The sequence below is a fragment of the Arvicanthis niloticus genome, chromosome 14 (assembly GCF_011762505.2).
Source record: "Arvicanthis niloticus isolate mArvNil1 chromosome 14, mArvNil1.pat.X, whole genome shotgun sequence".
Taxonomy (NCBI): Eukaryota; Metazoa; Chordata; class Mammalia; order Rodentia; family Muridae; genus Arvicanthis; species Arvicanthis niloticus.
In genome coordinates this window covers 70829087-70851253 of record NC_047671.1, presented here as the reverse complement: position 1 = coordinate 70851253, position 22167 = coordinate 70829087, and the positions used below count along the sequence as shown (strand labels likewise).

Sequence of the window (22167 nt, the reverse complement as noted above, 5' to 3'; positions counted from 1 at the left end):
TCTTATTTCACCTCCAAGTGCTAGGATTCCAGATATGTGAACCACTTTATATCTCTTCCTTACTGTTACAAACAATAAAAGTTTAAAAGTCTAGAAGGACTCAGAATCCATGTCATAGGATGTATCTCTGGAAAATGTGGAAGAGTTTAGACTGGGGAAGAATCCGCTTGGATGCTGCATTCGCAGCTTTCTGTTTACCTAATGAAATAGGACTGATTTTAGTTTTGATTTCTAATTTTACCTTTAAAACTTTTTACTTTTAAAATTCTGAAATATTATTTTTTAAAAATAATCATTTTAGGTGTATGGATGCCTTGCCTGAATGTATGCATATGTACTGTATGTGTTCCTGTTGCCTAGGGAGGCCAGAAGAGAGGGTTGGATCACCTCTAACTAGAGTTAGAGATAGCTGTGAGCCACCTTGTGAGTACTGGGAATTGAACCTAGGTCCTCTGGAAAAGCAGCAAGTGATCTTAATCACTGAGGCATCTCTCCAGGGCCTTAATTTTACCTTGAAATTTCATCATTAGTTCTAATCATTATTCATAGGTATTTTAAATTTATTTACCATTTACCAAAACAGTCTGTCTGATGTTCATACCAGTTTCTCTGAAGGGAAAATTTTGGTGTCCATTTACCTTGACATACACAGAAAGAAAACTTTTCTTGAGAATGTAAGCATCTCAAATAAATTTGTGTAGTAATGTTAGTCTTCTCTGAACACACTATTCACTTAACTCCACTTTTCTTATGGAACTTTTAGTATATTTGTTGCTTTAGTTCTGTGTGGTTTTCTAATTGTTTACCATAGCTTACGGTTTTTGTGTTAAGCTTTCTGTCCTGTAGGTGGTGCTAAAGTCATACCACCTTATTCTGATACATGTAGACAATAATGAAATTCTTTTTACTGTGGAAATAAAATATTCTAGTGTATTTTACTTATACTGATGGTCCGCATAAGATTATTATAGCTGAGCATATGAAAAGTAGTTGGTAACTCTATTTTATACTTTAAAAAAGGAAAGTTTATATAAACTACAGAGACTTGCTATTACAAATATATATTTTTAGAGAAACACAAACGTGTGTGTGCATGCGTGTATGTATTGTCTTGTATGCTCACTTGTATATGTATGTGTGTTGAATAAAATTTTTCTCAATTGCTGTCTACCTTACTATTTTAAACAGGGTTTCTCACTGAAGTTGGAACTTGTTATTTGGCCTGGAACTGGCTGTCCAGTGAAAAACTTCCACTCTGAGATTTACCTGTCTCTAGCCCACAAACACTGGAATTATTGAAGTGTATCATCATGCCTAGCTTTTATATGGATGCTAATGACCATAACTTTATAGCTTAAGTTTATATTCAGATATTTTTCCAACTCCATTAATAAGATATTAATATTTTAAAGACTTTTCTGTGTGACACTTTTTCACAGACCACCACCCTATGGATAGTAAGTAGCATTCCTAGTCTGCTTTTGCAGGTGGGAGTTAGTATTAGAAGTTTACCTTGCTGGTAACTAATGCTGTAGTAGATAACAATGAAGAGTAGAGTGGTAGCTGAGAATGAAAGAGCTCTAATCAATGCCTCAGATTATCATATCATCACTTGAAAGCAGATAAATCAAAATTCATTTGGAGTCTTTTCAATGCAAAGCAAAGTATACACTAAGGTATCATAATGATACATATTTAACTTTATGTTGATTTAATTAATTTCAGCCTGTGACTGTACCAAGCAATGTTGTCACAGTTACTCCTGCAAAGCCGGTGAATACTGTATCCATCCTGAAGCCATCAAGTGTAGGAGTATTATCTACCCCCTCAAATGACTCAGGTCCCAAAGCCGAGACTTCAGTAGCTGCTCAGACTGGTCTTCCTCCGGTAAACTTTCACTTTTATCTTGTATATAGTCTCTTGCTGAATTCTAATTCCTATTTACTAACATTTTGTGATTTTTTTTTCTATATTAGACAGTGCTAGAAAATGTGAAGAAATGTAAAAACTTCCTTTCAATGTTAATAAAACTAGCATGTAGTGGATCGCAGTCTCCAGAAATGGGGCAGAATGTGAAGAAGCTGGTGGAACAACTTTTGGTAAGTTAGTATTGTATAATTCTGCAAGCTTTATGAGAGTCCAGAGGGCATTGTATGGGAGATAGTGATGTTTAATGATATTTGTTTATAAGTATATTTGTTAAAACTTTTTACTTCATTAAAACTTGACAATCACTACATAAAGTACATCTTTAAATATACTTAATTTTCATTATATATCATGATATTTTGAATATTTGTTATTTTTAAGTCAGTATATGTTATTTAAGTTATATAAGTTGTATACAGATAGCAACAGCTATAAATTCATTAAATATCCTTTTTAGTTTATAACCTGTTTATCTCAGGCCAATAGATAGCAAATCTCAAATATTTTGGCAGAGTATGCCTTAATATCCCTAAAAATTAGAATCCTTCAGTATTTTATTTTTTGTGGCCCTAGAATTAAAACTAAGTATTAAAATTCTATTTAACTAAGAATAACAAAGCCATTGTTTGTTAACATATATAATATTTAAAGAAAAATTACAATTTCCAAAATAATGAAACTGAGTGGAAAATGATGCTGATTTGCATTTTATAAGTTTGAGGCTGCACTTAACAGAACATGGCTGGGTATTTCCCTTATTCTATTTTGTGGTGGGTTGTTTGAGAATCTCTGTCCCCCAGCAGATGGTTGGAATATTGAGCATTTTAATAGCCTTCTCTAGATCCATGTGGATAATCTTTAGTCTACTAGTTTACTTTTACACTGCGAATGAATGTCTTTGGTGATATATGATTTTTGTAATAGCATGCCTTGTTTAAAACAAAATGTTGATTCTTTGTATTATGCAGATCTAAGTTTTCAGTTATTTAATGTATTAAGGTAATGTGATTCCTAATTTCACTCAGCTTTCCATATGTGTGTCTGTATATAGCTATAAATCTCTACCTACCTACCTTTATTCCTACATCTTATGAGCATGGCTGTGGTACGTATAAGTGTGTATATGCCATACACAGATGCCAGAGGACTGCATCACGCTTCTTTCTGTATCACTCTGCTTCATTTGTTTAAGGCAGAGTCTCTCATTGACTCTGGAGTCATGATTTTTGGCTAGGACTGGCAGCCAGCATGCCCTAATAATCCTGTCTGCCTTGAGAACACTGGGGTTCTAGGTTGATGAACTAGCAGCACAATGGATACAAATAGTCAAGGAACAAGCAAGACAATAAACAGTCCTGTGATCACTCCCGTGATCACTGCTTCTAAGGGCTTATCAGGATGACCAAAATATCTGAGCCACTTTCCTGTCCTAGCCCAAAGTCATTTTCATGCCTGAAGCCTACTTCTTTGTTCTAGCCTAAAATTTAGATTCTTGCCTGAAATTACTTCTTTGTTCTAGCCTAAGATTTAGATTCCTGCCTGAAATTATTTTTTTTGTTCTAGCCTAATGTCAGATTCTTTCCTGAAGCGCATTTCTTTGTCCTTGGCCAGTGCAGACTCCTGCCAAGCAGCCCCCAAAGCTCTCCATGTCTCCCCCTTTTTTATTGCATTAAAAAGACTGAGCCCTGTCTAGGTTGTTCTGATACCTTCCTTACTCATCATGGAATATGCATTATCAAAAATAATGCACTTTCTGTTTTAGGTTGGCAAGGCTCTGTGCAGAATCTTGCCTGTCCTTGGCTTGCCAGCCTGTTAAATTAATAACTCTGTCTGGGGGTCCATTTTCAGTTTCAAGCCATGTACTTTGGCTGCCAACATGTTGATGTTGTTAGAGAAAAGCTTTAACATGATGGGCAGGAATAAAACAAGGGCTAGTGTGATCAAGCTATATATGCCATTCTTGAGGTTTGACCAAAGTGGAAATACTGACTTCAGGCCATGGATAAGTTTATCAGCAGTATCTGCAGCATCAAAGCTCAGCAGAGCAGCATTCTTTAAATTCATAATCTCACTATGCAAAGTTAAAACATCCAGAGAGGTGTTAGAATTATGTCAAATACCCTGTAGGAGTCTTTAAAATTTTTCCTAATTACAATGACTACCATTGTAAATTTTAGAAGTAACACAAATCCGTTGGTATTTGGCATGACACTCGAACTGGCTCCTTACTCTTAAACTCTGAACCTCCTTCCAGTAATTTGAATATGATAAAGAGCATCAATCCGATGTTCCAAATGCCTATCTAAATCCTCTTGTATAGTCAACAGGTTAGTAACATTTTTTTTTTTTTTTTTTTTTTTTTTTTTTGCTAAATGATTAACAAAAGTAGCTGTTTTAATCACAAGTGCACAGCAGTGTACTGAGGATTGGTTCAATTTCTCATTTACTTATTAGCAGCAGTTTTGTGCATTCTTTACTTTATATTGTTAGTTTAAATCTCAGCACAGTGACCTCCCCCAACAAGCTCCCTGAAATGTGTAGAATAGAAAATTATAATTAAGGGTTCATTAGTTTTTTGGAACTATTATAAATTTACAGTAACATTTTAAAAATTCAATCTTAGGTATACTAAGGTAATTATAAAATTAAACTTTCACAATCAGCTCTTTTCTCAGTTTGCATATTAGAATCTTCTTCATAAAGAGAATACTCTCTTTACTGTATTCTGTAATTGGACATCTCTGTTACTTATTGTTCATTTAGTTCTCTGATGACATGAGATAAAAAAAAGCCTTGTAAAGGTGGAATTTACTACTTATGAAAAGCTTGTCTACAATTATAAAGTACTTCATTTTTTAAAAATAATTCATTTAAAGAGACTAGATTGTTGTGGTTTATGTTGGCCTTCATCTCCTAGGCTAAAGTGATCCTCATGGGTCAGCATCTTGAGTAGCTGCTTCACAGGCATTCACCATTGCACCCAGTTTTGTTTCTTAAAATATTTGTAGATCTAAAAGTATCTTCTTTTTTCCATTCCTTAGGATGCAGAAATTGAAGCAGAAGAATTTACTAGGAAACTATATATTGAACTCAAGTCTGCACCTCAGCCACACCTTGTTCCTTTTCTTAAGGTAGGGATGTATTTCTTTGGAGAAATTGTTTGGGATAAATTACTTTACGTTAAAACTTGAATGTTTGATTGGAGATCCCTGTGAGGATACTAATGATGAGAGAAACCTTATTACATTTGTAAAGTATAAGTCAACATAGTATTTATTTGAACAGTTTAGAAAAACAGACATAACAGTAACCTTAAAAAAGTTTACTTTTGCCGGGCGGTGGTGGCGCACGCCTTTAATCCGAGCACTTGGGAGGCAGAGGCAGGCGGATTTCTGAGTTCGAGGCCAGCCTGGTCTACAGGGTGAGTTCCAGGATAGCCAGGACTACACAGAGAAACCCTGTCTCGAAAAAAAAAAAAACCAAAAACCAAAACAAAAACAAAACAAAACAAAAGTTTACTTTTGCATTCAATTATTTGGGTACAGAGGCATATATCTCATGTATGGAGGTCAGAGGACAATTTGTGTGAGTAGATTTTCTTCTTCGGGAGGTTCATGGTTTAGAACTCTGGTTGCCAGGCTTGGTGGCAAACATATCTACCCACTGAGCTATCCCATTGGTTCCCCTAATGATAACATGAGTGTAATTTGACAACTTAATATTGTGTGATGTTTGTATTGAAATATATTCAAAGATTTTTGTTTTTAGTTTGTGTGTGTGTGTGTGTATAACTGTGTCTGCATGTGTATGGATGCATACATTTTGTGTATGTATTAAAGCCAGAGGAGGTAGGAGTGTATGTGTGTGTGTGTGTTGAAACAAGAGGTTGAAGTGGGGCATCTCCCTAAATTGCTTTCCACTTTATATATTGAGGCAATGTCTCAAACACAACTCAAGGGTTTGGCTAGTTTAGCTAGACTGCTTGCTTCAGGAATTTTTGTCTGTGTCCTAAGTGTTGGAATTACAAGACATTTACATGGCTGTTGGGGATTCAAACTCAGATTGTTAAGTAGCTTTAAATTCTGAGTTAGTTCCCTACTCTTCTCTTTTTAGTGTTTCTTAGACAGGTTTTATATATCCCAGACTACTAGCTCAAACTTAACGTTTAACCAAGGAGTACCTTGAATTTCTGATCTTCCTGCCTCTAAGCTACATCCCAGAGGCTGGGGTTAAGATGTAAGTAAGTCACCTGACCTTCCTGACTTGAGAGAGAGCAGATAGGGAGGGATGAATGAGAGAGAATGAGGTCTCAGTGATCCATGTTAAAGTAAATCAAACATGGTTTATTAGTGCCAAATTTAATGTGGTTATAATTTAGCTAATATACTAGTGCCAAATTAAGTGTACATAATTTTCAATAATTTATAATGTTGACTTTCCTCTTCTGAGTTATTGAAGAAAATAAATTTTTGAGGAAGAGCTGTATCTTTGATAACAACTTATTTTGGCAGAGTAAAAAAAAACTCATTTAGATTATCAGAAGTTAAAAAGGAGTTGAATTGAAATTATAAAGTCATTAAAGACCCAGTATAGTAGTGAATTAAAAGTTTGCTCTGTAAATATTTAAGTAATAGAGGAGTTACCTTTTAAGAATATTGGGATAATGATTCAGGATAAAAGACAGCACATAGGTCAGACTTGCTCTGCTTTGTAAAGGATGAGTGAAAAGGAGGTGGGAACACCCCATTTCCCTAAGGCTGTTTACAGTAGGGACTTTGAGAAAGTGATGGATTGATTAGGTGAGTGAGGATTATTATAAGAAGGAACAAAGAAACTAAGAAAGTATTAGCCAGAGACTTGGTCTTAGTGTAGGGAGAATTGAAAGATTAATGCAGTGCTTAGTATATTTTTAAAGCATAAATAAAATGAGATTTGGTCTTTGCACATCTAGAGCCATACCTAGGATTGGGCAGAATTTGCCTAGAATGTCTGTTTGTGAAATGAACATGGCCATGGTCTGAATGACCTGGCCTACAGTAGAAACATTACCTCCAAGGCCTCTTCATTTCTAAGGTGTTTTAGTTGTAGGTGCTGTTCAAAGCAGTGATGTTCATCATTAATGCTTTATCCCTGTTGGATGCACTATGAGAGTAATGGAGGAAAATTGATAACTGTGAGCTGTGTGACAGATGATGTCAGTCAGCTCTCCATTTCAGAATCAATGTCAAGGTGACAGACTTTTTAAGAGAAAGGCATATTTTGACAGATTTTAGAGTTTCTAATTTGTGATTGCTTTCTTTATGGGATTAGCTATATGACAGCTAAATGACAACAGCATTGATAAAATCAAACTCCATATAACATGGCCTGGAAGTGAAAGGAAAAGAGGAAGAGACCAGATGCTGTAGTTCTGTAAATGGCATGCTCCAGTGGCCTTATTTAGGATGAGGCTCACATTACTGGTACTCTTCCTTAGTGTCAAGCCGGGGATCAGCCCTGTAGCCCACAGGACTTTGATACTGAAGAGCTATCCAAACCACAGCAGATGATATTATGTTCATTGTTTTCACTTGATTATCATATGACCTTTTTGAGAATAGATGCCATATGGTATTTATTTTCTATTTTAGAGACAACAAAACCCATTTAAATCACCATTTTTACTTTTCTTCAGGATTTGTTTTTATTTTGTGAGTGCTTTGCCTTCATATATGTAAATGCACAGTGTGTGTGTCTGATGTCTCAGGAGGTCTGAAGCTGTTGGATTGTTGCGGCCAGAGCTGCTCCACGTTGGGCGCCAAAAATGTCGCAGACTGCTCTGTCCCACGTTTGGGAGCCAAAATGTCGGGAACCGCTCTGTCAATGTTGGAACCTGCACTGCCAAAAGCCTTGGGGTCTAAATTGTTAGAGCCCGCACTGCCCCAAGCTGCTCCGGTCTGCAGGTCAGGGTTCATTCAGCAAGAGAGAGAGTGAGGAATGAAGACCAGACAGAGTGTGATTCAATCCCGTTTATCTTTCAGTCTCCCTAGTCTAAGTCCCAAGTCTTGAGTTCCTAGTCCCTAGTTCCTAGTCTCTAGTGTCTCCAAGTTCCAAATTCCAAGTTCTAGTCTCAAGTCTCATCCAAGTACAAGTGTCTAATCCTAGTTGCCTGTCTCGATTCTCAAGTGCCTACTCCAAATGCCTAATACTTAATAATAATTTCTTCTGTCTGCCTCTCATCTTTTATATGTCTCTGCTTCTAAGCCACTCCTTTAAGTCACACCTGTAAGTCATGCCCTTAGGTCTCATCCCTAAATCTGATCTCTAAGTCACACCTTCAAGTCACACATCTTTAAGTCTCACACACCCAAGGGAAAATCCTGGGTATCTAAAACAAGATATTATCAGAGTGTGCTCAGCTGTTGTAGGCTATTGTAATCAAGTCTCTTGTCAGGGTATATGGCTCAAGATGGGTGCAAGGATGATAGCCGCCTTCTGTCGGCTCTCCACATTGAATCCCTATAACTGGAGTTATAGATGGTTGTGGGCTACCATGTGAGTGCTGGCAACCAAACCTGGGTCACCTACAAGAACAATAACTGCTTTTAACCGCTGATACAGCTGTCTCTTTTTGCTAACATTTCTTTTTATTTATGTGTATGTGTCCATTTGAGTATATGCCATGCATGTATGTACATTCTCAGAGGCCAGCAGAGAGCAGAAGCTGGAGCTGGAGTTACTGGTGATTATGAGGCACCCAGTGGATGCTAAGAACTCAATTGAACTGTTCTCTGGAAAAGAGGTCTTAATTATTCAAGTCTTAACTGCTGAGTCATCTCTTTATCAGTTTTGTTTTGTTCTTGGTTTGTTTTGGTTTTGGTTTTGGTTTTGGTTTTTGAGACAGAGTTCCTCTGAGTAGCCTGGCTGTCCTGGAACTCAGTCTGTATACCCAGCTGACCTCAAACTCTGTAATATCCTTGCCAATATTGCACTCATGAGTGTATTTTTGCAAGCCAGTCAATACTAAAATTCACAAGGTTCTCTAGATAAGACCATTAATAACTTACACCCAGTAGCCTGCATAATACCATCCAGTACAGCGAAAACTATCCAGTAGGGAGGTAGCTTCCTGGTTAGTTCCAACTTGGTTTCTCCATGTCCTGTGGCTAGTGTGTGGTGTCTTCCAGAATAGGGTCTTACCAAATAGATATAGCCTGTAGTGCTTTGGGGGTCTCTTTGGCTAATAAGTTGAAAGGATTAATCCAAACTTAGCACTGGGCTTTTTATTTGACATCCCATGGCTTCTTGGTGGCACATTGTTCTCTGTGTAGGGTAGCTCCAAATAAACACTTCATTGTATATATTCATACAGGTACACATGAAATTTATAGAATAGCAGGTTTCTATGTGCCTTTTTAAATATCCATAGTGTTTATTACCCCTCTCTACTGTCATTCTCTCTACTAAATCCTCTCCCCATTTTCCCTTTTATGCAGACCTTGTGAAGGGAATCACAGCTAGAATCCATGTTCCACACCCATGTCCCCTTCCTCTGCCGCTATAACATTCTTCCCCTACTTGTGTGATATCCCAAGCCTTGAAGGGGTTGATATATACATCTCAATTATGAGTGGCTACTTCTCCTTAGTGCTTTAACTAATTTGTAGTCTCTATGGTTTATTAGTGGCATTGTTAAAAAGTGGCATTTTTTTCTTAACCCAGCTAGGTCCCAAATAATTGAGAGACTATTATATTTATTCTATAAGCTTTAAGGGGATAATAACTGAGCAGTTATTAATCTTTTCTAATCCTCTGAGATAATCTGGCTACTTCACAGCTGGAGTGCTCATGATACTTGCTAGTATTGTTCTGGCTCTCTCAGCTCTAGTGTTTTCTCATGGTATCTCCTGGACTTCCCCCTCATGGCAAATCCCCACTTCTTGTCCTTCTCTTCCTCCCCTGGCTAGGAGGAAGTCCATTCCTATTCTCTCCTCTGCCCAGCCATTGCCTGATCAGCTTTATTGAACAATCAGGGAATAATTGGGGAGCAATGTTTTGCAACCATATATGGGGGCACAGACAACAGCTTTTGAATGATACAAGGATAATCTTTACACAGTGCACAATAACACTATACCTACAACAGTTACTACTGATCATTGCAAAAAAAAAAAAAAAAAAAAAAAAAGCTTCTGTGACCCAAAGCTAAAAACAGGACTAATCTAGAAACACAAATGTGGTTATTTATAAAGCAAATTTGTGGATATATAATGTTCATTTAACAAAAGAATAGCAATAATGTTGTTACTAGGGCCTATGACCTCAGCTCAGGGATTCTGAACAGGTTTACAGTAGCAGGATCTCAAATCCAGTCAGAAAACAGTTGATTACCTTTGTAGCAGATTTGCCATTGTTGCACTATTGAGTATATCATGGCTGGCTAGTTGGTCTTGGTACATGCAGAGTCCACAGCTGAATAAAACCTTTGGCTTTTCTCTGGAGTGGCCTAAATAGCACGTCTGAGGACTGTGAGGGTTACCAGCAAGGAGGAGCTTCCAGCTCAGTTTCAACTTGGTTTTTCTATGTTCTGTGACCCTAGCTATAGGGTCTTGTTAGTTATGTCTTGTGAGCAACCAACAGCAGTGACAATTGCCTATATTATTTTGGGGCCTTGGGACTCTCTGACCAACAACTTGATGCAGTAGCCCACTGCTGGCAATGAGAAGTTCATTTAATGGCTTCTGGCTTCTGAGAGCAGCTTTATCTACCACAGAGGGTAGCTCCATTCTAACTCTTACTGGGGTTTTGGGATAGTTTACTAAGTATTGGATTTGCTTGCTTTGTTTTTCCCCATACATCGTTACTTGGCTGATCTGCTCTAAGGACCTGTGAATCCCATTCCCCACCCCCACCCCCTTTTTTTTTTTCTAACTTGATATTTTTTGGCATCACCTAGAGCAGAGAGACTAAGTATTAAATGCTTCATAGAGAAGAGGATACATTTGGCCTTTCAGGTTACTCCTGGTGTGATTAAGAGATAATTAAATAACACTCACATTGTCTGTTTAACTTATTACTTTTTACATTTTCAGTTGAAACTTGAATCATTTTTTATTTTGTGTTAGTTTTATTTTGATGTAAAGGCTTTACATTCAATGTTTGAAAGGTGTTTAACAAAACAACCCTGATTCTTCTATGTTATAAATAACTATAAGTATGTGTGTGTGTGTGTGTGTCACACACACAAGTAATAATAATCTGCCAATGGCTTAGATGAGTTGGAAGAAGAATGCTGTAGTGTTTTACTTTATCAAGTTGATCATTGACATCCAAAATAAATTTACTATATTTTAATTTAAATTATTTTTTCACTGAGAAAGCACTTCAGCCTATAAATTTATTGTATCTGTTTACTGGTAGGAAAACAAAAATAATAGTTTTCTCAGCTGAAACACTTGATGTACTTACTTAACTTGATGTTGTTTAATATAAATTTTGCTTTATTTTTAGCTCATTCAATTATCTCTGTCTTCCTTTCCTCTACTGTTTCTAGAAGAGTGTGGTTGCCTTAAGACAGCTTCTTCCAAACTCCCAGAGCTTCATTGAGAACTGTGTTCAGGAAGTTTCTGGTGATGTGGTCATTTCTTCCTGTACCGTGACAACAGCGACTTCTCCTGTGGTGACAAGTACAGTTTCCCCAGTCCTTGTCTCTGGAGCAACAGCACCCAGAACTCTGTCTGTTCAACAGACTCTGCATTCACTTGCTGGTCCAGGAGGAGCAAACACTGGAGTTGTGACACTGCATTCTGTGGCCCCAGCTGCTGCAACAGGAGGTACAACAGCTGCAACTGTTTTGCTTCAGACTTCAAAACCACTTACAACATCGGTACCAAATACAGTGGCAGCAGTGTCCCTTCAGCCTGAAAATCCAGTAGTGTCTGGAGCAGCAGTAACACTGGCCGTTCCATCAGCAACTTTTGGAGAAGTGTCTGCTACACCTCTTTGTCTTCCATCTGTGAAGCCTGCCATTACCTCTGCTGGGACCAAAGCTGATAAACCTGCCATTGGCACTCCAGTCCAGATCACACTTGCACAGCCGAGCCCTCTCCTTCCACAATCAGCTGGCATTCCACAGGCAGGCAAAGTCAAGCAACTAGTGAGTACTATTTCATTTCTTCCCCAGTCACTCAAAATATCACACATTCAGACTCTGTCAAGACTCTGTACACCTCCCAAATTTACTAGGTACAATTCTTTTAGCCTCACTTGCTCAGTTGCCCTCTCTGTAGTTGTATGGACAACTCACACATAGGTTTTACTGAACATTTGAGAGTTATGGAAGTTGTGACTGTGTACTTCAAAATTTTTATGTATATTTGCCCCTCCCATTCCCTTCCTGCCTTCTTCCCTTCCTCTTTTCTTCCCTCCTTCCCTTCCTTCTTTTTCAGTGCTACAGATTGTGCATTCTTAAGCACCCTGGGCAAACATTCTATCACCCAGTTACATCATTGGCCTATTAAAATCCTTTTAAAATTTGAGACTGAATTGCCTTTGTCTCCGTCTGTCTCTGTCCCTGCCCCCTACCCGTGTGTGTGTGTGTGTGTGTGTGTGTGTGTGTGTGTGTGTGAAGAGGTTACAATGGGGTAAGATTGCTTTCCACCTTATTTTTCTTTTAAGATTAACTTTTATTTATGTGTATGTGTGTGAGAATGAATGTGTGCCACTGATTTTCTGGTGCCTGAAGTGGCCAGAGTGGGAGCTGGAATTACATACAGCTGTAAGCCTCCCAGGGGGAAAATGACTTTTGTGTCCTCTAGGAGAGCTCTCTCTCTATCCCCTTCACAGTGGAATCGTGCTGTTTCTCTTTCTTCAGTATTGGACTTACAGGCGCTCTCCACTCTCTTCCCAGCTTTTACATGACTATCTGCTGACCCATCCTTCCAGCACCTTCTTTCTTTTTCTTTTAAAACAGTATCTCACTATTTGCCAGGCTGACCTTGAACTTTCAGTCCTTCTGCCTTATTACTATCAGGCCTGTACCATTAGGTGTGGCTCTTGTGCTGCTTTTTGCTTTTTATATTTAAAAACATTTTTATATTTAAAAAATATTTATATTTAAAAAAATTCTAAGGAGTAAGAGAGAAAGTGTGCGAAGTGAATAGATAGAGGTGTATTTTTTCTTATTCCTGGTAGGTTGAATAGATTCTTTGATAAAAGAAGGGAATTTTAGCTGTTTATTGATTAGACATTGTTTAGAATTTTCTACTTTGTTCAGGGAAAGACACATTCTTAGAAGACTATGAGGATATTGTTGACACATGGAAGATACTACAGTGAATTAATTTAAAATTTAAAATCACTTTTCTAAGTAAAGCTCTAAACACAGCTTGCTGTTCTTTTGATTGATTGCTGTTCTCTTTTATAAATATTTGTGTTAGATAAAGTGTGTTTTGAATCTCTTTGATTGAGTTTACTCTGTTTGTCTGGTGTGTGCTTTCTAGTTGTACTGTGTGGAGAGTCATAGGCAGCACCTGCACGAGATTGTCTTCTAAGGCAGCTTCTGGCACAGAAGGTGACCAGATTGAAGGGCAGTCTAATTGTTGTGTAGTCAAGATAACAATCACTTAGAGAACTCTCATCTTCTTACCCTTAACACTCTCCATTTGAATTTCAAATGGAGCAATGTATATGTTAGGGCAGGGTTTTACTGGATACCTGAAATTAAACCAGGTTATGGAATCCTCTTTTTGAGGAGGGCAGGAAATAGGGTCTTACTGTGCAGCTCTGCTTGTCCTGGAACTCACTTTGTACATCAGGCTGCAAACTCCGAGATCCAGCTGCCTCTGCTATCTGAGTCACCACCACCCAGCATGAAACAGTCAGTGATTCTTCAATATTGTTCTGGGTACTGGGATTGAGAACCAAAGAATTTGAGGAATGGTTCCAGGAAAAGGCCTTTCTTTGGTAGAACTGAGCAGGATTAGAATCTTCTCTGTTGTCCATTATTAGTTCTTAAGTCGGTGCTAATCTTATTGATTGGCTAGAGCATAAAGGTCCATGAGCTGAGGAAAAGTATATGATTAATGTGTTATGAATTTAAAGCTAATTTTTATGATGAAGGAAAGGCAAGGAAAAAAAAAAAACACTTTAAGTGGATTTCTGATGGGGTTGAAAACATAAAGCGATTGACCTTAAGAGAAAAGATTTGAGTGGATGGTCGTCAGCTGACATTCATCCTAAAGCCAGGTTCAGAACTAAATGTTCTAGTTAGAATAGATGACAGAGGAGCTGGTTAGTCAACAAAAGGATGGACTGGGTATTAGGACTATCTTGTACCTCACTGGTACAAATTGGCATAATTATGCTCTAATTGTATTTTGAGAGAAAAGTTTCATTTTAACAGGAAGGGTGATGTGTAGGAGGAGCTAAGGTAGAAGGAGTACTGAGAGGAAGAAAAGGAGTAAGAAGAGGAGAAGAAGAAGGAGAGGAGAAGCTAGGTGATGAAAGAGAGAAAGAGGGGGAAGACAGGGAGGCAGATGTTCATGTATCTCCACTAGTCAAAGATAGTTGTTATATCTAGGTCGGTCAGTGGGTTACACCTCTGATTGAACAATTCCAAACTTATAAAGCCTATGATTAACATTTTTTTAAAAAAAATGTATAAATGCAAAAAGGAAAAGGGGGCATGGGATAGGGGTTTCCTAAGGGGGGTGGGGGGAATGGGGATAGGGGATGCCATCTGAAGTGTAAATAAAATATCTAATAATAAAAAAAAAGAATTCAGACATACCAAGTGACCTATCTAGTGTTAGTCCATTAGCTTATTCTTTTGGAAAAAATTCCTGTTTTCTAGTGTCCTGAGACAGAAAGCTGCTGGTAATAATATCTTGACAGCATGTACCTCTTGGAGCTTTGACATATTATTCACTGGAAATCATTAGAATCTCAGAAAAATTGTAACAGAAAATCTAATGGTAAACCTTAAAATGTTTTCCCCCTATTTTTATTCTTTAAAATGTAAAAAATCTGTTTTTTTTTTTTTTTTAATGTTTTTTAGGCAGCAAATTAGCGTCACACCTCTTAAGTAGAAAAAAACCCCCACAGTGGTTAAGATAGTAAAGTTCCATTGTAAATGTATTTTATAACATTTGCTTACGACAACTAGAATCATAATGATCCAGATTGAGCTAGGACATGCTTTCAAAAGTTGACTTGAAAATTTGGTATTTTAACTTCAGCTTTAGAAACTTTTCTTGGTGTTAGTTTTTTAGTTTAAAGACATATCTAGGTTTATGAGTATTTTTTCTGAATTTATGTTTGTACCCTATGTGTGTGCCTGGTGCTTTAGAGATCAGAAGAGGGTATAGGAGTCCTTGGAACTGGAGTTACAGATGGTGGTGAGCCATTATATGGGTGGTGTGAGTCATGCATAGGTCCTCTAAGAGCAACAAGTGTCTCCTCTATAGCCTTGGAAATTAAATTGAATTTAAAGTTGAAAAGTAATTAAAAATATCATTGAGTCTATTATAAAATACAATCAGTTTAATTCTATGTTTAGATGAGGGGGAAATGCTTAGGAATGCTAAAAAGAAACAAGCAAGCAAGGATTCTTTATAGTTTATAAAAAATACCACGTGGTCATTTAAAAACAAAAATCTCCACATTGGATCATATTTGTGGTCGTGCTACTCCTTATGAAAAGGATATATTATGAAGAATATGCACCTGGCTGTCAGGTGCTGAGTTTTTATAGCTTACTTTAATAATTCTATTTTTGGGGAATGATAACATTATTTTTAATTCAGGGCATGTTTTGCCAGGCACTACCTTAAAATATAATCTCAACATTATTAAAACCACATAGGTACAATTTGACAAGAGTATGATACAAAGTCAGTTGTTTATGATTTCTTACTTACATTTACTAAAAGTCTGAGGAAGATTAGATTAGTCTCTTAGCAGCTCTTACATCAAGAGAAGAATAGTGCATAATTACCTCATGGGTTCTGGCTTTGAAAAGAGCGTGGTTTCTCACTAATCAGATCACATATCTGCAAATTAAACCATGGGATGTAAATAAAAGACTCAAAAGCAGAGTGACTGAAGGAGACTTTTTTTTTTTTTTTTTTGGTTTTTTGAAACTATACCAGTTTCTAGTTTTGACATGTGTTCCGAGGACTCCTCGCTGAGCTGTGGTCACTGCGACATTTGCAGAAGTCCTGGACTACCTTGTGGGCCCTGGAACTCCACTCAGCCCCTCTCTCTTCAGGTGTTCTTTATTACATGCTTTATTGCCACTTCTTTTTTTCCTTCTTTATTCGTGAGTGGAGGCCAGCTTGTCAGACTTGATAATCTGTTTCACAGTCTACCTGTAAGGAAGACAGCATCTGCTTACAGTAGGGCCTTTCTGAGATGAGCCTTACTTCAATACCTCTTTTCTTTAATAAACTTAGCATTAATGACATCGTTTATATTTTGCTTGGCAGTCCGCCAGTCAATGATGTCTATATTCATATTATGATAATTAATCATGAGCTTAAAATTTTATTAATATTTCTTAATATTTATTTTTGGTTAGTATAATTCTGGAGAATTTTATATCTTTAGGCTTTTGAATAAGAAAGTACTCTAACTGAACTTCAAGTTGTAAGAATTTTTCCAAACTACCTGTTTTCAATTCACATTATTTTATGACATTTTATATTTTATCCACCACCTCTTTTAAAAAGTAGATTTATTACTGCATGTTTTCTTTTCTTTACATTCTACCTTTTTTCCTTATTGACTGTTGTTTATTATATTCAGGGGTTCTATGAACTAAAATTGTTCAGTTTTTTTTTTTTTAGGTGTAAATTTTCTATTTTGCACTAAATACTTGAAATGTGACCCTACTTGGTAGCTCTAGAAATTTTTGTAAGAATTCAATTTTTTATAAATTGCTAAACTTAATGCTTTTTTTTTTTTATCATTTTCATATAGTAATTATACACTCAACATAAATACTAAACTTACTATATTACCCTTAACTTTTTCACATAGAAACAGTCAGGTTGTTTTTGTTACTGCCTATGGGTTTTGTTCCAGCTCATTGTTTCTGTCAGTTGAAAGGGATAGAAACTCCAGTGAAATGGGTAACCACAGAGAGAGCTCACCTCAGACAGCAGCAGATAGTCAGCAGTTGAAGACAAAGACAGACTTTTATTGAGGAAGAGGATATACACATATCACAGACATACAGAAAAAAGACCCCTTGCAAAGCAGAGTTCAACTCTGGAAGCTGGAAATCCAGTTTCTTTTCCAGGGCTGAAGCTTGTAAGTCTCAAGAGTCTTCCTTTGTAATATAGGGTTGTCAGTGGAAGAGGAACAGGGTGGCTGATAGGTTGAAAACTGTTGTATAACTTGTCCTGCTTTGAGCCAGTGCATCTCTCTGGAGCCTCTGGTAATAGAAGAAGCCAGCCACCTTAGAAGTTTATCATCTTTATTGCCTAGCTTTGGCCTTTCTCCTTGTCTGTCTGTCTGTCTGTCTGTCTACCACGGAATTTAACTCCTAGTCCCTGAATTTGATGCATAAAAGTTTTTTTTTTAGCTGTTTGTGTAAAAACTGTTTTGTTCATTAAACAAAAGATCACTTTCCAATTTTATTTAGCAAAACTAACTCAGAACACAAAAATTGTAATTTTAGTCAGCTAATTTTTAAAATTTAAATTTCTAAAACTAGTTTTAACAGATTAAGTTAAAAGTAAAATTATACAAATCCACATATTTGCAAACAATTCAGAAATGAAAAAGTTAATTAAAAATTCCTGGCTTCTTTTTTTTCCTCCAGGAAAGTCAGTTAATTTTGGAGAGTAAGTTGAATATTTTTTGGAGATGGAAAAATAAAATTATAGAGAGAAAAGGCAAAATTACGTAGATTCTTTTCTGAATGCATAAAGGTATATTACTTTGTGAACTTTAAACCCAAGCCCCAATACTTCAGAATATGCATGATGTCTACTCCATTGGCATGTATTATTTCTGCAAGAGTTCTTTTCTACCCTGACTTTATGGTTCAGGTCTGCGGTCCTAGTTACTCAGGCTGAAGCAGAAGGATCACAGGCTTAAGTCCACCTAAGCTGGTTTGAGGCTCTGTCTCAGAAACAAAACATACACACACACATACAGCTTTCCTCTTACTGAAGAATAATGGCAGTTGAATTATTCCAACTTATAATTCCCTTCCTAGGAGATTTCTATTATCAAAGAGGGATAGCAATTGTATTATTTTATTCTGTTTTTTCTCCAAGGAGACACTAAAATGCTTTGCATTTCTTGTTACTTCATCTTTTTCGAGACAGGTCTTACTGTATAGCCATGGCTGGCCTGGAACTTGCTGTGCAGACTAGGAACTCACAGAGATCTATCTTCCTGCCTCCAAGCGCTACCATGCCTTGCTTGAGAGATTAATCTAGTGGCACACACTTGATTTGTACATTTTAATTACAGATAAAACTTTTTTTTTTGTAAATTTTTACTTAGAAGCATGTCTCTTAGACAGATAGCACTCTTTATAATAAACACAGAGAAATTTAAGAACTTCTAATATCTCCCTATCTATAGCTGCCCCAAATACATGATGACTGCTTTTCTTTGAAATGATAATATGACACTCTGCTTTTTCTGTCTTTTCTTTGAAGCTAAAAGTGATTATCTTGTTAACATTTTAATTTTTCTTTCTTTATTCCCAACTATTACTGTATTCCTGTAACTATTATTTGGGAGAACAGCACTTTCTGATGGATTTAGGATAATACTTTATAAAAATAATAGATAAAAGTCTTTATCTTTAGAAGATGTATTTTGAAATATTATGGATAAAGATATTTCTTAGATTTGTTTTAAATAATTGGAAAGTGAGTAAAAGGCATAGGTGAAACATGATTGTGTAAGAATTGATCATTGCTTAGTCTGGGTAGTGGTATAGATAGTTTCATTTTGTTCTGTATGCTTCTGTACGTGTTTGAAATTTTTCATGGTAAATTAAGAAATAAACATATTTATACAATTACTTTTTAAAATTGAATTCTGATGTAGAAAATATTTAATGTATCCATTTTTTTAACTTTTGAGCAAGTTAATTTGCTATATACAGATTGAACTGGGTGTGGTAATACACACACAAACCCTAGCATTTGGGAAACTGAGGCAGGAGGAGCCCCATTACTCAAAGGCCATCCTAGAGGTCTTGTCTTAATAAAACAAATGAAAGTTTGCCTAGGCATTCTTCCTGTGCTAGCTAGAGGTATGTATAGCTAAACAGAATAGATTGTTAAAAATAGCAGCTCTTGTTCATCGCTACAGCATGCTTTCTTGAGTGACCACAATGTAAGCTCTCATTGTTTCAGGTAGTCCAGCAGCCTTCAGGAGGCAGTGCGAATAAGGTGACCTCCATTTCCCACTCCTCACCACTGAGTACTCTGAACTGTGGGCAGAAGACACTAGTGAATACTGTGATGCCTACTAGTAAGTTCCCTCCATGTACATGCTGCCATCCCCACTTGACCCAGTGCATCCGGAACAGCAGGGCTTGCACCTGTTGTGTTAAGAAATCAAGAGAAAACCAAAAGATTTGTTACATTTTAGACATATATATTGTTTTGAAACAAACAATTGCTTAAAGTATTGTATTATTATATAAAAGATTCTAGCAGTAAATATGTGTTAAAAAATATACCAATATAGCCGGGTGATGGTGGCGCACGCCTTTAATCCCAGCACTTGGGAGGCAGAGGCAGGCGGATTTCTGAGTTCAAGGCCAGCCTGGTCTACAGAGTGAGTTCCAGGACAGCCAGGACTACACAGAGAAACCCTGTCTCAAAAAACCAATATAATTGAAATATTATCAACGGTTACCTTTCAAGCATGATGTTTTTATAATGATGCTAATTTTAAAGACAATTTGAGACTACCTAAAAACATAACCCAAAGATGTTTATAAGCTGATTTTTTTAAATTCAGGGTTTACATTCATTAGCGTATTTAAATTAAAACATAGTTCTGGGCAGCTTAATACACTTTTTGATTATTTCATATTTACTAAAAACTGTTCTGAGTTTTTCCTAATGTGACATGATTGCCTTTTTGAGGGGAGGTATTCTACTTTCTTCTTTCTTGTTTTGTTTTTACAGCTTCTATCATAAAGCAAATTACTCTGCCTGGAAATAAACTTTTGTCGCTTCAAGCTCAAACATCTTCTATTCAGAACAATAAAATAAAAGAGAATGGACCAACATGCTTCAGGTAAAGAAAGTCAGTAGTTAAAAGTTGGTTTAATGTATGAAAGTAAAGTTTCAGGGAAAAAAAGATGATAAAGACTAATGTCTAAATAAATAGATTTGAATGCCTTTCAAACATTCTAATAAGAGATAGCCCTAGTTTGATTCCTAGCACCCACATGGCAATTCACAACTCTTTGTAACTCTATCTCTAATGAATCTAGTGCCTTCTTCTGGCCTCCATGGGCACCAGACATACATGGAACTCACAGACATAATGTGGGCAAAACAACCATATACGTTAATAAAATTAAAAATTAAAATTTCTAAGAGTATTTTACTGAGTATAATTTATAAATAGCAGACATAAATTATACATGCTTTTTTCAATGCATTTTGAAAAACCTGTTTAGTAGTCTACAGATCTCTTTCCTCCATTACCCTATTCCCTTCTCAGAGAGGGGGAAGCCTCCCCCACCACAACCATAGGTACCACCCAACCCAGCAGGACTAAGCACATCCTTTCCCACTGAGGCCCAACCAAGCAGTCCAGGTAGGGGAAGGGTATCTTGTGGCAGGCAATGGAGTGAGAGATAGTCCCCACTCCAGTTGATAGGGGACCCACACGAAGACCAAGTCACACATCTGCTACAAATATGTTTGGGAACCCTTATGTCGGGTCCCTTCATGCTCTTTGGGTGGTGGTTCAATTTCTGTGATATTCTCAAGTTCCACTCACTTGCCTGCAGATTTCATGATGTCTTCATTATTAAAAGCTGTGAATAGTATTCCGTTGTGTAGACATACCACATTTTCTCCAGAATTTCATGTCTTATATTAAGGTGTGTGATCCATTTCTTTTTTGATCCATTCATTTTCTTAGAGGTTAAGAGATAAGGATCTACTTTCATTCTTCTATTTGTGGATATTTAGTTTTCCTAGCACCATTTGTTGAAAAGGCTGAATTTTCTACAGTGTTTATTTTTTGGTAATTAGGTGTCTTTAATTTTTGCATTAAAATATTCTTAAAAATACTTTTTGGTAATTTGTGTCATATGTAATCTTACACATATTACAGTGTATAAAGAAATTTATACAGAGGGGTTTTTTTTTGAGACAGTATTAGTGCCATCTTAGTCCAAATGAAACTAAAATCAGACCCTTAATGTTGACTTATATTAAGAAAGAACAGTAATATATGATGTTAGGCCTTCTTGACTAAACTAGATTGGATTTCATAATATTTGATATCTGCTTTGTTGCTGTTGTTGAGAGATACCTGGTTAATCTAAACTTATGTTGTGAATTTGCGACTTTTTCACTGGAAAATCCTATTTTGTATTTAGCTTCTTGGTGTATCTAGGATGAATATTAGAAGTTGTATAGTGTTTAAAACACCAGAGGGCACCAGAGATTCAGGTTTCATCTCAAACAAGGTAATAGTGTTATTTCATATGTTGTTTTACTTCTAAATTTGATACTCAGTTTTTTTTATATATTGCAAAGGAAATCAAGTTTTCTAATATGTTTTGGATTGTGTTTACCTTTAAACATATGCATCTTGTTTTGTGTGTTGTGCGTTGTGCATACAAATACATCAATAGTAGTATGTATTGTTTATGTGCTGCTAATACATGTTTATTCATTTTAGGATAGTGATTTTTAAAAAGAGACAAAAATCTGGTGGCCAAAAAAAAAGTCTGGTGGCTAAATCAAACTCTTCCATCTTTGAGCTAGTAGAGAGAGGACATTGATGTTAGCTAGGCCTACAATGGATTAGGTATAGAGTTAAAAACCAGCCAGAAGAGGGCAGCTAAAGCCCAACATGCCACCTAGGGAACTACACAGAATGCCTCAAAAAGGAGACCATCAAGTCTTTCAAAGCTGTTAATATTATTCTGTATAGAAAATTCTCTACAGTTTCTACACCTATGATTTTGAGTGAGTTTATTGCTTATATAGCAATTAAAAGAACAAATAATAAGTAGCAGTTAAATGCTTGACA

The 22167-nt window shown here is 36.5% G+C and overlaps 1 protein-coding gene across 1 annotated transcript in view; it reads left to right on the top strand.

Annotated features, from left to right (window-relative positions):
* The window catches only part of Taf4b (TATA-box binding protein associated factor 4b), a 100818-nt gene that overhangs the window by 19300 nt on the left and 59351 nt on the right, over nt 1-22167 (top strand). Inside the window, exons 4-9 of the mRNA XM_034517652.2 lie at nt 1726-1887; nt 1977-2099; nt 4971-5060; nt 11462-12064; nt 19293-19410; nt 20076-20187. Coding sequence (XP_034373543.1) covers nt 1726-1887; nt 1977-2099; nt 4971-5060; nt 11462-12064; nt 19293-19410; nt 20076-20187 — 1208 coding nt within the window. The remainder of the gene's footprint in view (nt 1-1725; nt 1888-1976; nt 2100-4970; nt 5061-11461; nt 12065-19292; nt 19411-20075; nt 20188-22167) is intronic.